General features: G+C 34.7%; 1 protein-coding gene and 1 pseudogene across 1 annotated transcript in view; both read left to right on the top strand.

Annotated features, from left to right (window-relative positions):
* The first annotated feature begins 3,956 nt into the window (after positions 1-3,956).
* Positions 3,957-8,892, top strand: LOC133682915 (uncharacterized; annotated as a pseudogene).
* A 2,569-nt stretch (positions 8,893-11,461) lies between these two features.
* Positions 11,462-14,140, top strand: part of LOC133682916 (glucan endo-1,3-beta-glucosidase 7-like) — a 63,522-nt gene continuing 60,843 nt past the window's right edge. Inside the window, exons 1-3 of the mRNA XM_062106455.1 lie at positions 11,462-11,528; positions 11,701-12,365; positions 12,457-12,780. Coding sequence (XP_061962439.1) covers positions 11,462-11,528; positions 11,701-12,365; positions 12,457-12,780 — 1,056 coding nt within the window. The remainder of the gene's footprint in view (positions 11,529-11,700; positions 12,366-12,456; positions 12,781-14,140) is intronic.

The raw sequence follows: 14,140 nt of genomic DNA on the forward strand, positions 1-14,140 counted from the left end.
TATGTTGTATATTTGCCATCCGGCACTTTTGTAAGGACTTGTAATGAAAACTATAATGAAACACGGATGTGGATGTGCGAACATGTAAATATGATGTTATGAATATATTTATGTGATATTCTCTTTTATGAGGATGTTGTGTTGTGAAATCACATGACGATTGTAAAGAATGTACTAGATGTGTAAAATTGTCGTTCGCCACTCGTGTGTAAACTCGTGTTGATAATGAGGCTAAAACATGAATGCAAACGTATGAGTATTTCAATATGATGTAATGTAAATGTATGAATATGAGAATTTGATATTATAGGCATGTATATTAAGTAACCGTTTTATGAGAATCTGGATTTACAAAAACTATATCCATATGATGTCATGATAAGGAAGGGAACCTAATTACTATTTTATGGAATGTCATTGTGAGAAGTATCGATAACTTAATGAAAAAAAAATTTCACCGATTTTGGCTCTGAAAAAGTCGGGTCGTTATAGTAGATGTTATAACACGATATTCTGCTTTGGTTGAAGATTGAGAAACAATATCGTAAGTCTGTTACCGGTTTTTGTATCTTTCTAGGTGATTCTCTTATTTCTTACGATCTGTGGGATCACTGTCATGATTAGCATCAGAGTATGCATGCAGCTGTAAGGAAGAGGATGGTGAGAGTAAAAGACTTTGAAAGATTATACCACGAAGATGTCGCAAAATATGAAGAATAGTTGCCCAGTGAACCGTAGTAGGAGAAACAATAAACTGACTAACAACATATGCAATAAATGGATGAGTAATAGTGAGATATACAAAGCTCCCATCAATAGTATAGTATAATGTAGGATTTGTCAAAGGTAGACCAACAGAAGAAAAATACCTTATGTTAACCTTAATGAGAGTATCTACAATCTTTTTATCAGTAAGTCTAGCCCGCTTAAGAATATCTGCAACATATTTCGATTGAGAAAGAAGGTAACCTCAAGGTAAGTAAGCTACCTCAATACCTAGAAAATATCAAAGATAACCCAAATCCTTTATTTCAAACTGTCTAGCCAAATCTGACTTCAAAATTAAAATACCATGAATGTCATCACCAATAATAATCATATCATCAACATATAAAGATAGAATAATACGACCTGCATCAATGCACTTAATAAAAAGGGCAGAATCATGACTATTAGAAACAAATCCAAGAGACGAGATCACAATAGAAAATTTCTCAAACAAAGCACTAGGTGCTTGTTTGAGACCATATAACGCTTTTTTGAACTTAGAAACATACCCAAAGTCATGTGAAACACCAGGAGGGGTGCCATAAAAACTTGTTTTTGAAGATCTCCATTCAAGAAGGCACTTTTAACATCAAGTTGAGAGATATGTTACTGACATACCAAAGCTACAATAATAAGAGTACGAATAGTAGTTATTTTTGCAACTAGAGCAAATGTCTCCTCATAATCCATACCATATTATTGGGAGTATCCTTTTGCAAATAACCTAGCTTTGTATCGCTCAATAGACCCATCAGAATTAGTCTTGATCTTATACACCCAACGATAACCAATAACACTCATACTAGGAGGTAGTGGAACCAAATCCTAAGTATTTGTCTTATGCAAAGTAGAAAGTTTCTCATTCATAGCCTGCTGTAAAAAAGGATCAAGAATTGCCTTCTTATAGGAAGAGGGCTTAGAGAGATAATAAACAGAAGCTAGAAAGAAGTAAAGGATGAAAAATAACAAGAATAAGCAAATTCTGGATGTTTTATGGACTTACAAATACATATGGATTCACATAAAGGTGGATCCACAATCTTAGACGAAGCTTGGGGGGTTGTAGATGAGAATGAAGCTTCAGGTGTGTTGGAGAGTAAAGTATCAGTACCTGCAGAATGATTAGTACATATTGGTCGAACATGGGAAGGGGTATCTAAGGTACTAGGAACATGAGATGATAAACTATCAGAATCCTTAGAAAAAGAGATCTATACGAATAATATCAGGTCTAGTAGGTCTAGTCAAGCTATAAGTAGATAAAAAAGAAAGGTACATGCTTGAGAAAGACAACATGATGAGATATATAAAGTTTCTATGTTATTCGATCAAAAAAACAATACCCTTTTTTACCTTCACCATAACCCGGAAAAACACAAATAGGAAATTGAGAAGACAACTTATTGCGTTCAACATGAGGATGAAGAACAAAACAAGTACAACCAAAAACTCTAAAGGAGGAATAATCAGGGACATACTCATATAACTTTTCAAAAGGAGAAAAACCTAAACTATAAGAAGATGAGATTGTATTAATCAAACTTATAGCAGTAAGGACAACTTCTCCCCAAAACTCACTAGAAACAGAAGCAAACAAAAAGAGAGAATGAGCAGTTTCGACAATGTGCCTATGTTTTCTTTTAGCAACACCATTTTATTTAGAAGTGTATGTACATGAAGTTTGGTGATTGGTTCCATCTAAGGCAAGCAACGCACAAAATTTATTAAAGGTGTATTCCCCACCCAAATCACACCTAAAACATTTGATAACAGTAGAATGTTGAGTTTTGATAAGAGCTCGAAAAGCTGTATATATCTCAAAGAATTCAGAATGATATTTCAATAAATAAACACAACAATAATGAGTATGATCATCAATAAAAGAAACATAGTATCAAGACCCTCCTTTTATGGCAACAAGAGAAGGTTTCCATACATCAGAATGAATCAAGTCAAATAGGAAAGAGGAAACATAAATACTTCAATCAAAAGGTAAAGCGAAAAATTTCACCAGTTTACATCCATTACAATAAAAAATATCACAAGGTTGCAAATTTCTTAAAGCTCCTATGGATGCCAAAAATCTCAAATAAGAAGATGAAACATGACTTAGACGAGAATGCCATAAATAGAAACTAGAAGATGAATTACTTAAATGAAAGAAGACAAATCAACAGTATTAGCAGCAATAACTGACATTTTTAACTCATCCAAAATATTTAGTCCATTCTCCCTATGACCTATCCTAATCAACTTTTGAGACTGCAGATCCTGTACACAACAAAAGAAAGAGGAAAAAATGACTAAATAATCACTAGAATCATATAATTGTCCAACAGAAGCAAGATTCAATCTGAGTTTCAGAATAAGATAAACATTAAAGAGAGACAAGTGAGGTGTGACAATAAAACCAATACCTTCTAAGGGCATTGAAGTGTCATCAGCAATCATAACAGGAATGGAAGGTGAAGGGGACAGAAAGGTAAAAGATGAAGAATCTAGAGACATATGATGTGAAGCACCGGAATCCAAGACCTATTCAAAATGTGACATACCTAAAGAATTATGAGGCAATTAACCTACGGAATAAGAAACAGACATCGTTTATGGATATATGGAGAGAAACTTTGAAATTGCTTAGCTAGAGTACTAGGATCGATGATAGGGCCTGATGAAACTAGTGTTGCAGTATTGTTGTGTGATTGTCTACAACTTTGAGGTGATCTTTGAGCATTAGATTATGACCGGCTGCCAGACTTCCAAGCTTGATTTTATTGTCTTAACTTGGTACATTGAGCTTTCCAATGACTTTTCTGCTTATAGAAACTGCACTTATCGAAGGCAACCCTTGTGTAAGGCTTATTCTGATGATTAGAGAATGGCTTGGAGGGTACTACTAGTATAGATGAATTTAAAACAGAAAGAATTTCCTTTTCAGAATAAGACCAGATACGTATTTCTTCAGCCAATAACTCACTGTCTAAGGAGATTAGGTTTTAAGCGGGACCGTTTGTGACCCCTCCAATCTTTCCTGGGAACTTACTTAGTGAAGAATTATTCACATGATACTATTTCTATATATGTTACAGATCAATGAAACGGTGATAGCTGAATAGATCTCAGTGAATAAAATGGCAGCAAAGTACGAGATTGAGAGGTTTAATAGGAGCAATTTCTCACTATGAAAAATGAGAATCAATGCAATTTTAAGCAAAGACAATTGCTTGGCAACAATTGGAGATGGGCCCGCGGAGATCACTGATAATGCAAAATGGAATGAGATGGATGACAATGCTATTACTAACATACATATAGCATTAGCTGATGAAGTGTTATCAAGTGCGGCAGAGAAGAAAATAGCTGAGGAGATATGGGATACTTTGACAAAGCTGTATCAGTTCAAGTCTTTACACAATAAGATTTTCTTAAAGTGAAGACTTTATACCCTTCGAATGGAAAAAATCACGTCGGTAACTGACCACATCAACACAATAAGAACTCTATTTTCACAACTCACTAATTTGAGTAACAAATAGGGGAAAATGAGTGTGCAGAGCTTCTACTTCAAAGTCTTCCTAATTCATATGATTAGCTCATTATCAACTTGACCACTAATATCCTCTCAGACTATTTAGTATTTGATGATGTTGCAACCGCTATTTGGAAGAAGAAAATAGGCGAAAAAATAAAGGAGACAGAAATAGTTCAAACCAAGCAGAGGCGTTGTTGATGTCAAGAGGAAGATCAACGGAGCGTGGCTCCAATGGGAGTCAAATGCAAAGGAGGTCCAAATCAAGAAGTAAGAAGACTATGAAATGCTACAACTATAGTAGAAAAGGGCACTTCAAAAGGGATTGTTGGTTTAAAAAGGTTATAGAGAACAGTGTAGAGTTATCAAAACCTCAAGGATGTGTTGCAAGCACCTTAGAAGATGGGGAGGTTTTATATAGTGAAACAGTGACAGTCTTTACAGATAGAAAATAGCTTACTGAGGTTCGATTAATAGATTCAAAAGTAACATGACATATGAATCCTAATCGAGATTGGTTTCATACATATGACCCATTTGTGAAGGCTCAATTTTCATAGGTAATGATCATGCTTTAGAGATTGCTGGCATTGGCACCATCAAATTGAAGATGTATGATGGCTCAATTCATACTATTTCAAAAGTATGACATGTGAAAGGCTTAAAGAAGAAAATTTTATTCGTGGGACAATTTGATAATCTTGGCTGTAAGATTTGAATAGACAATGGAATCATGAAAATCATCAAAAGAGCATTGATGGTTTTAAAGGCAAGAAAGATAGCTGCAAACTTGTTTGTGTTAATGAGAGAAACACATCATGAGGTAGAGGCGTCAATTGTATCAGCCAATCCTTTAGAAGAGAAGATGATGATGTGGCATAAAAAACTAGGCCACATATCAGAGAAAGGTTTGAAAATTTGAAAATTCTCTCTAATCAGAAGTTACTCAATGAGCTTACAAAGGTTATTCTACCCTTTTGTGAGCACTGTGTTATAAGTAAACAACACAAGTTGAAGTTTGACACATCAATATCTAAGAGCAAATACATCTTAGACTTGATTTATTCTGATGTTTGGCAAGCACTTGTTATATCCTTGGGAGGAGCAAAATACTTTGTATCATTTATAGATGACTTCTTTAGGAGATGTTAGGTGTATCCAATTAGAAGAAGGCTGTAACAGACCTGACTTACAATTTGATCAATGCTAAAAGATCCCAACATATGCTATTAGTTTTAGGTTAATTTTTTTTTGTAAAGAATTCTACCAAAATTTCAGTAGAGATTCGTTTGTATTTAGGAATCCCAAGTTATCAACCGCTATCAATTTACTCAATCAACCATCACAAGGTCCTATAATTCCGGACCTTGTTGCAATCATCAATATTCAACACCTCATACAATCCACACAATATATCCTATCACGGATGCCATTAGCCAAAGCTAATCTTGTAATTCATCTCTTGGTAATCCTATCACTGATGTCATTAGCCGAAGCTAATATTGTAATTCATATCCCGACTATCCTATCACGGATGCCATTAGCCGAAGCTAATCTTGTAAATACACTAGACTTTATTTACATTGAACATGGCATTTATGCATTCGCCAAAAGAACTTTGAACTGCATAAGTGCAAAAAAGAGGGAAAATCACACACCTGCTTGGCCTATCTCGTGACCTCCTCGAATAAGAGATCCAAACTTGGTCGCTTCTCCTTAATCACAAGGAAGTTTTTGGTCATAATCCCTTCAAGCCGAATGTTATAGAGAATCTATATTCATCCATTACACATATGTTACTTTCTATGCATGTTTATTTCCTCATCATAACATACATACACATATCATGTATATTTTCAGAGTTAGTATCTTAATGTGCAAGTGTCCGCACGACTCAATTCTTATATATATACATATAGTATTCACGTGAAAGTCTAATTGTTACTGTCTTAGATATCTCACCTTTTGTAACAGTCTCATTGAATTTCATGGATTTTAGCTACCAATTTAACATCTCTAATGAATTATTAACGTCTCATAAATCCATTACATATAAAATCTAATAAGGGCCACCAATCAACTATATTCCTCATCAGACATCTACATGAAATTTAAGAAGTTGTAAAGAGATATTAAAAAAAAAATAGTCTACTGCCATTACCTTGATTTTTTCTCATTGCATCCATAATCATATTCTTATAAGGATTAATGTTGTCATTTGCAACTCCATGCACGTTGCTAGCACTAGAAGTTGACCCAACCACCCTTTCTACCATGCTCTCATTACAAACAAATAGTTCTTTATGGGCATACCAACACGGGCAATCCTCCATGAACATTGTATAGAAGATGCATCATTACAACATCTGGATGCATATACTTTTTATTTTTACACTTCCTACATGGACAACTAATACCGCTTCCAATAAAATTTCTAGGAATAGATGTTGCAAAATTAATAAAACCCTGAACCCCATTAAAATAACTCATCCTCCGCAATCCTTTGAGTGAATCTCGATACATCCATGAACCATCATCCATGACTTCTATTGAACCTCTATAAAATTATGATGACAACATGTATTAATTAACTATGTTAAGTAAATAAATTTGCAAAAATATTGGTTTACCTCGAGATTATTCAACAAACTATTTAAAACTTCTCGTAAATATTCATTATCAATTATCAACATCCATATAAATTTATACATATAAATTTACAGAAATTACAACTCTGCAATAACATTGATAAAAATTAAAACGGACCTGTTAAACAAGCTATTAATTATTTCATCACAACACATCTAATTCGGTAATTCAACAAAGTTTCAACAATTTACAAACAAATATAATTTTACAAAATCTAAAACAAACCATAACAAATACAAAATTATACATTCATATTACAAGTTTGTTTGAGAAATAACAATAAAACATGTATATACACTAACAAAATACATATACTAAAAAAACAATAAAAAATAATAAAATTGACATTTAAATTAAAAAAGATAGATTTACTTACAAAAAATGATAAAATCCACAATAAATCAGAACACAGATATTGTGATCACAAAAGTTATAGAAAGATGACTTATGTTGAGAAGAGGGGGTGGTTGTTTGCAGTTTGGGAGGGGAGAGTTGGGATGAGGAAGAAGAAGGAGAAATAGGGGAGGAGAGGGTAGACAAAGTGATGATTTATTAACTCTTACCGAGGGAATCACCGATGGAATACTTCTGTCGATGATTCCCTTGGTAATTCTAACGGTGAATTAGTCACGTCATTGTACGGAGATTCCAGTTTGAATCCCTCGATCATTCTGTCAGTAAAATCGCTCGCAAAAACTGCATGTCATCGAACTGCATTTTTTAAAAAAAATTCTATATATTTCATTTGTAATTCAGTCGGTATATACCGACAACATTAGTCCGTCGGTATATACCAACTGAATTACAAATGGAATAGTATCCATCGGTAATTATCACCACAATTTACCGGTTGAATTATTCTCTTGATAATTCTGTTTGTTTTAGGCGAATTTTTGGTAGTGGGTGTGATATAAACAGATGAGAAACCTAGTCCAAAATCCCACTGTTTTCACTGGTAGTGGAACTGTTCTAGCATTTTATTAATCTGGAAGTAATCTGTCGATGTATTATAGTTTGATTCTATCCTTTTGTTTGCTTTGTGTTGTTATTAATAACCAATGCTGTACAGCTTCCTAAAGGCACGCATCAGTGGTCAAGCTTTCTTACTCCTGAAGAACTGGTGCTTATCCTACAGCGTGCTTCTATCAATGTAAGATGGTTGCTTTCCCTGCTGACATTTTGACATGTCTACTACTGTTACGTCTTAGCAAAAACTTATTGCTTGGGGTTTGGTGCTCGCCAGGTTAAAGAAATGGCTGGATTTGTTCACAGCCCCTTGACTGGGCGATGGTCTGTATCTGATGATATTTCTGTGAACTTCATAGCCTTTGGTACCAAAGACGGTCAATGATGAGAATTGCGTACAATGACAGCCATGCTGAATAAAAGATTTACTCTTTGGTATTTTATATACTCATTCTTTGCTTCTGTCTAGTCACAAATAATTTCCATCTTGCTCTCTTCGTTATTAGTACTGAATGTGAGCATAAAGAAACAAAATGCTTCAGAAACTGTCCTCAGACCCAAAATTTTAATGATATGTATCAGATGCACAATTGCAGGCTAATCTGGATTTTGTTTGTGGATGAGGGATTGACCGTGGTCCGATCCAACCAGGCGGGGCTTGCTTTGAACCGAACACAATAGCATCTCATGCTTGCTTATGCCATGAATCTCTTCTATCAAACTTCTGATAAAAATCCTTGGAACTGTGATTTCTCACAATCAGCCATTTTCTCTTCCAACAACCCACTGAGTTTTCTCAAAACACTTCCTTTTTGGTTTTACTAATCCCTCTTCATGTTACTGCATTTGCACATGAACTACGTACAGGCTATAATGCTTGCACACATACCCTAGTGAGTGCACCTTAAGAGGACCCATGTACAAAGCCTTTTGGAGGTGATGGGTGCTTTATACCATCTCTTTCTCATTTAAAATATTGAAGCCATCATCTTTTTACTAGTAAATTAGGGAGATTCAATGTGTGTGTGTAGGCTTGCAAAGAAATGTTCATACAGTATTTTTTTTCTAGAACGACCTATCCTCCATGTATTTGTGAAATTAGTCGCAAGTTTCTTACAACTGAGTAATGCAAACAACAATAAAATATATATAGCCTTATTGCAGGTAGTTAATAAAAAGATAAAAATGAAAATGAAACCATAAAACACCCGTGTCTTCGTTAACAAAAGGAAGTACTTCACCAAACCCAAAACTTTTACTGCTTAATCCACCATGTGTTGGTTAAATTTAAACATCAAGAAACAAAAACATTACAAATCACAGAAACACCTATCTTTATTAATAAAAGGAAGTCCTTCACCAAACCCAAAACTTTTATTACTTAGTTCACTATATGTGGTAAGGCATGATAGCTTAGCACCAGGTATCTGCATTCTGTGGTTTGTAGCCTCATTATGCCCCACTAAAATTTATACTGATTGTTTCTTGTCAAATCATTTTTTTAATATCAAATGCATCCCAATAAAAAGACAACCCCACCCTCCCTTATATTCTTTGCACCTCTCTATAGTAAGGGTCACTCTGTTATTACACTGTTCCAATACACAGTACAATGAATCTTTATGAACAAGACTTTTCCCACATGATTTAGATTTATGCATAACAATTTGCATTTGTTTTTTTTTTCTAGGACCATTGACCTGCTTTTTGGTTATGTGAAAACAAGAGGGAAAGGCAGAGAACTCAAATCAATCCAAGTCCTTGGAAAGTTTATGGTGCGACGACAAACACTTCAAAGCTAGCTTGTTAAAGTATAGTTCCTCCAGCCCTAACAACTAACACTAAGCATCGTCACAACCTTTGCATCTGCTTATAGATTCTTTGAAGACAAGTTATCCGTCCAAGTTTCAAAGCTTCTCTGTAGAAATAAACATGCACAATTTTCCTTTTTCTGAACCTACTAATACGTGGGCACAACGTAGATGACGTTGAAATCCTGTATGTAGATCGTTAGGGGCCAAGTTCATGTTGAAAAGAAGTATTGAAAACTGAAAAGCATTCCATAATGAAAGTAGGTTCAGATAAAGGAAAATTGTGCATGTTTATTTCTACAGAGAAGCTTTGAAACTTGGAAGGAGAACTTGTCTTCAAAGAATCTATAAGCAGATGCAATGGTTGTGACAATGCTTAGTGTTAGTTGTTAGGGCTGGAGGAACTATACGTTAACAAGCTAGCTAGCTCTGAAGTGTTTGTCATCGTACCATAACTTTCCAATCGATTTGAGTTCATTTTATCCACATAACCCTAAAAAAAAAAAAGCATAGTTATCTATTACATTTGAATATATAGGATTAACCAAGGCAACAAAAAAATTTAATGAACAGAATAATTAATCAATTTGGTTTGACTAAACTAATATGCGAGGCAAAAGTATATTTTCGCATGAATTCTAGAAAAGCCATGCTATTTTTTTTTATGTTTGGTCTCTTTTCTTTTAAATATGTTTTTATGCTATAAATTTAAACTTTATCTCATCAACTTTGCCTTGGATCAAGTTCGGACAATTAATTGCCAAGAATACATAAATATAAGAGATCATCACTCAAAAAAATCACATGAAATAAATAAAAAAATTAATGACTAAAAAGGCACCATTGAAATAACCGAAAAAACCAAAGTGAACCAAAACCGAAAAAAACCGAGCCAAAACCAAAAAAAACCGAGCAAAATCAAACCGAACCAGAACCGGTCAGTTTGAACCGGTTTTTGTTCTAAAATAATCAAACTGAACCGAGCTAAATAGCTTTGGGTCTAGCCGCCGCTGGATCCATCAACATGGGTCCTGCTCCATCAAGACCTGCCTAACCCAACATTATTGATCCTATGTCAGTACCCAAGGCTAATAAGTCCTGTATCAAGACCCAGTTTTCTTGGGTTGAGTCAAGACCCAAAAACTTTGGTCTGGCGTCAGGACCCAAGATTCTTGGGTCTTAGGTTTCTAAATATAATTATTTTTATTATAATTAAATGTATTAATGTAAAAATTATTATTATTTTTGTTATAAATATTATTATTTTTATTATAATTAAAAGTATTAATATTAAAAATAAGTATTATTTGTGTTACAAATATAATTATTTTTATTATAATTAATATTATTAATAAAATAATTAATAAATTTGAAAAACATTTATTATTAATATTGAAAAACAACCATAGATTTGATTTGAAGTATAAAAATAATGATAATTATTATTATTATTATTATGATCATTATCATTAATAGATTTTAAAAAACTATTATTACTATCAAAGAAAAACCATAATTTTTTTTGAAAGATTAAAAATAAAAATTTTAGCAAGTAAAATATTATTATTAATATTATAAATATTATTATTGGGTACTTTAAGTTTCACCACCCATATTCTATAATAAGAATTTATCCGAAGTCATCTTTACGCTTCTGCTCTCGACTTGTAGCATATTCTATATTTAATGCCCACTCCAGTTTCAAAAAATGCAGAATAGAAACCGCTCCTCCTGAGCCATGGTGGTGCTTCCTTATACTATTGCTTTCCTACTCCTTTCCTCCTTACAGACTGTAAAAATCGCAAGTAAGTTTGCGTCTCTTTCTATTTTAATTACCTCCTTCCATTTCTAAAGAATTTACCTTAACTGAGCTGTCTTCATTTCAGTCTATGAAAACAAAAAATGTTGGTGTTCTGTTTTGTCGTTTAAAAATTGATGTTTGATCATCTGCTTTAAATTTTGCTGCTTTTTGTGCAGACTCGCAATCATTCATCGGTATAAACTATGGCCAAGTTGCGGACAACCTTCCACCACCACCATCCACCGCAAAGCTTCTTCAATCCACTTCAATCCAAAAGGTCCGATTATATGGATCGGACCCCGCCATAATCAAAGCCTTAGCCAACACCGGAATTGGAATTGTTATCGGCACTGCAAATGGTGACATTCCAGGACTAGCCTCTGATCCCAATTTTGCTAAGAGCTGGATCAACACAAACGTGCTTCGCTTCTATCCAGCTAGCAATATCATCCTCATCACTGTCGGCAACGAGGTCATGACTTCCAATGACCAGAATCTCATGAACAAGCTCTTACCAGCAATGCAAAATCTACAGAATGCTCTAAATGATGCATCGCTCGGGGGTAAAATTAAGGTCTCCACAGTTCATTCGATGGGAGTGCTTAAGCAGTCTGAGCCACCTTCTTCTGGAAGCTTTGATCCAAGTTATGGGGATCTGATGAAGGGCTTGTTGGAGTTTAATAGTGCGAATGGTTCGCCTTTCGCAATCAATCCCTACCCTTACTATGCCTACAGAAGCGATACAAGGCCTGAGACTATTGCTTTCTGCCTTTTCCAGCCGAATGCAGGACGAACGGATGGAAACACTAAGATCAAGTACATGAACATGTTCGATGCTCAGGTGAGAGTAAATCAAATTGCAAGTGCGAAAATTTTGTATCAATAGATAATCGAATAAAAATGCTACTGACAAGTGGTTTAATCAATTGCAGGTGGATGCAGTTTATTCTGCACTGAATTCTATGGGATTTAAGAATGTTGAGATTGTGGTGGCTGAGACTGGATGGCCATTTAAAGGAGATGACAACGAAGTAGGGCCAAGCATTGAGAATGCCAAGGCTTACAATGGCAATTTGATTGAACACCTTCGATCGATGGTGGGCACTCCACTCATGCCAGGAAAATCAGTGGATACATACCTCTTTGCTCTTTATGACGAAGACTTGAAACCTGGACCTGGTTATGAGCGATCATTTGGACTTTTCAAGACTGATCTCACCATGGTTTATGATGTTGGACTCTCTACAAGTAGCCAGGTAAGAACAAAATTTACGTGCATTTCAATGGTATTTCGCGTTTTCAACAGCCAAGTGTTCTATTCGCATTTTGTTTGTTAACAGAATGGACAGTTCCTTTTCAGGAAAGAAAAAGACCAAATTGTACTTAAAAAAACCCCTTAACTTAACTTATGAACAAAAAAAATCCTGATTTTCTATCCTAAACATTATGATTTTTGAAATAGGCTACATCTGTTAGGAAATTAACAAAAAAAAAAAACCCAGCCCATAACATCTTTTTAATCGCTTTCTATGTCTCTATTAATAATGATATAAAAGAAAAGAAATATTCAATTTTTCAATCTAACATCTTTATCAACAATATTGGAATCATTATTTTTAGACAAATAAATCCAAAATATTCTTGCATATTTCACCTGCAAAAACCCATTTAATTTATTGAAACATACCCAGTCACTAGCAGCAGTATTACAACCGCTACTAGCAACAGCCACCAACACCAGCACTGGCACCAGCACCAACAACAATAACAGCAGCACGAGCACAAGCACAAGCACGAGCACGGGTACGAGCACGAGCTCGAGCTCGAGCACAAACAACATCAGCATCGGCAGCGGCAACGGCAACAGCACCAACAACACCAACAAAGTATATTTAAATAGGATTTTCAATTTAGGTTTGTTGTATGGGTTTATGGGACTTTTTTTTATTTGCCTTTTTTTTGCGCTTCTCGGGTATCCTCACACCCTTTTTAAAAGGTGAGACTAGTCCCGTTCAGGGTTCGTGGTTGCCCCTCCCAACAAGTGCGTTTTCCAGAAATTGAACTTATGTTCTCACCCTTGCGGGGATATAGCAGTGCCTAACCACTAAACCAACACTTCATTGGTTTTTGCCTTTTCTTTTATGACATGCAGACTTAGAATATGAAGTTGTAAAGAGATGATGAAGATAGGTTAAGGTTTCTCTCTCTATTTTATAAGTTTCTCACTTAAAATGGTGAAGCCATCATCTTTTTACTAGTAAATTAGGGAGATTCATTGTGTGTGTGTAAGCTTGCAAAGAAATGTTCATATAGTATTTTTTGCTAGAACGACCTATCCTCCATGTATTTGTAAAATTAGTCGGTCAAGTTTCGTACAACTGAGTAATGCTTGAGGTTAAGCAGCAAGAAAGTGTGATTTGATGAATGCAAACAGCAACAAAATATATATAGCCTTGTTGCAGGTGGTTAATAAAAAAGATATAAAAGGAAATGAAACCATAAAACACATGAAAAACAAACCATTTTATAAAATATATATAGCCTTGTTGCAGGTGTCTTCATTAATAAAAGAAACTCCACCAAACCCAAAAATTTTACTGCGTAGTCCATCATCTG

Source organism: Populus nigra, chromosome 2 (genome assembly GCF_951802175.1).
Source record: "Populus nigra chromosome 2, ddPopNigr1.1, whole genome shotgun sequence".
NCBI lineage: Eukaryota > Viridiplantae > Streptophyta > Magnoliopsida > Malpighiales > Salicaceae > Populus > Populus nigra.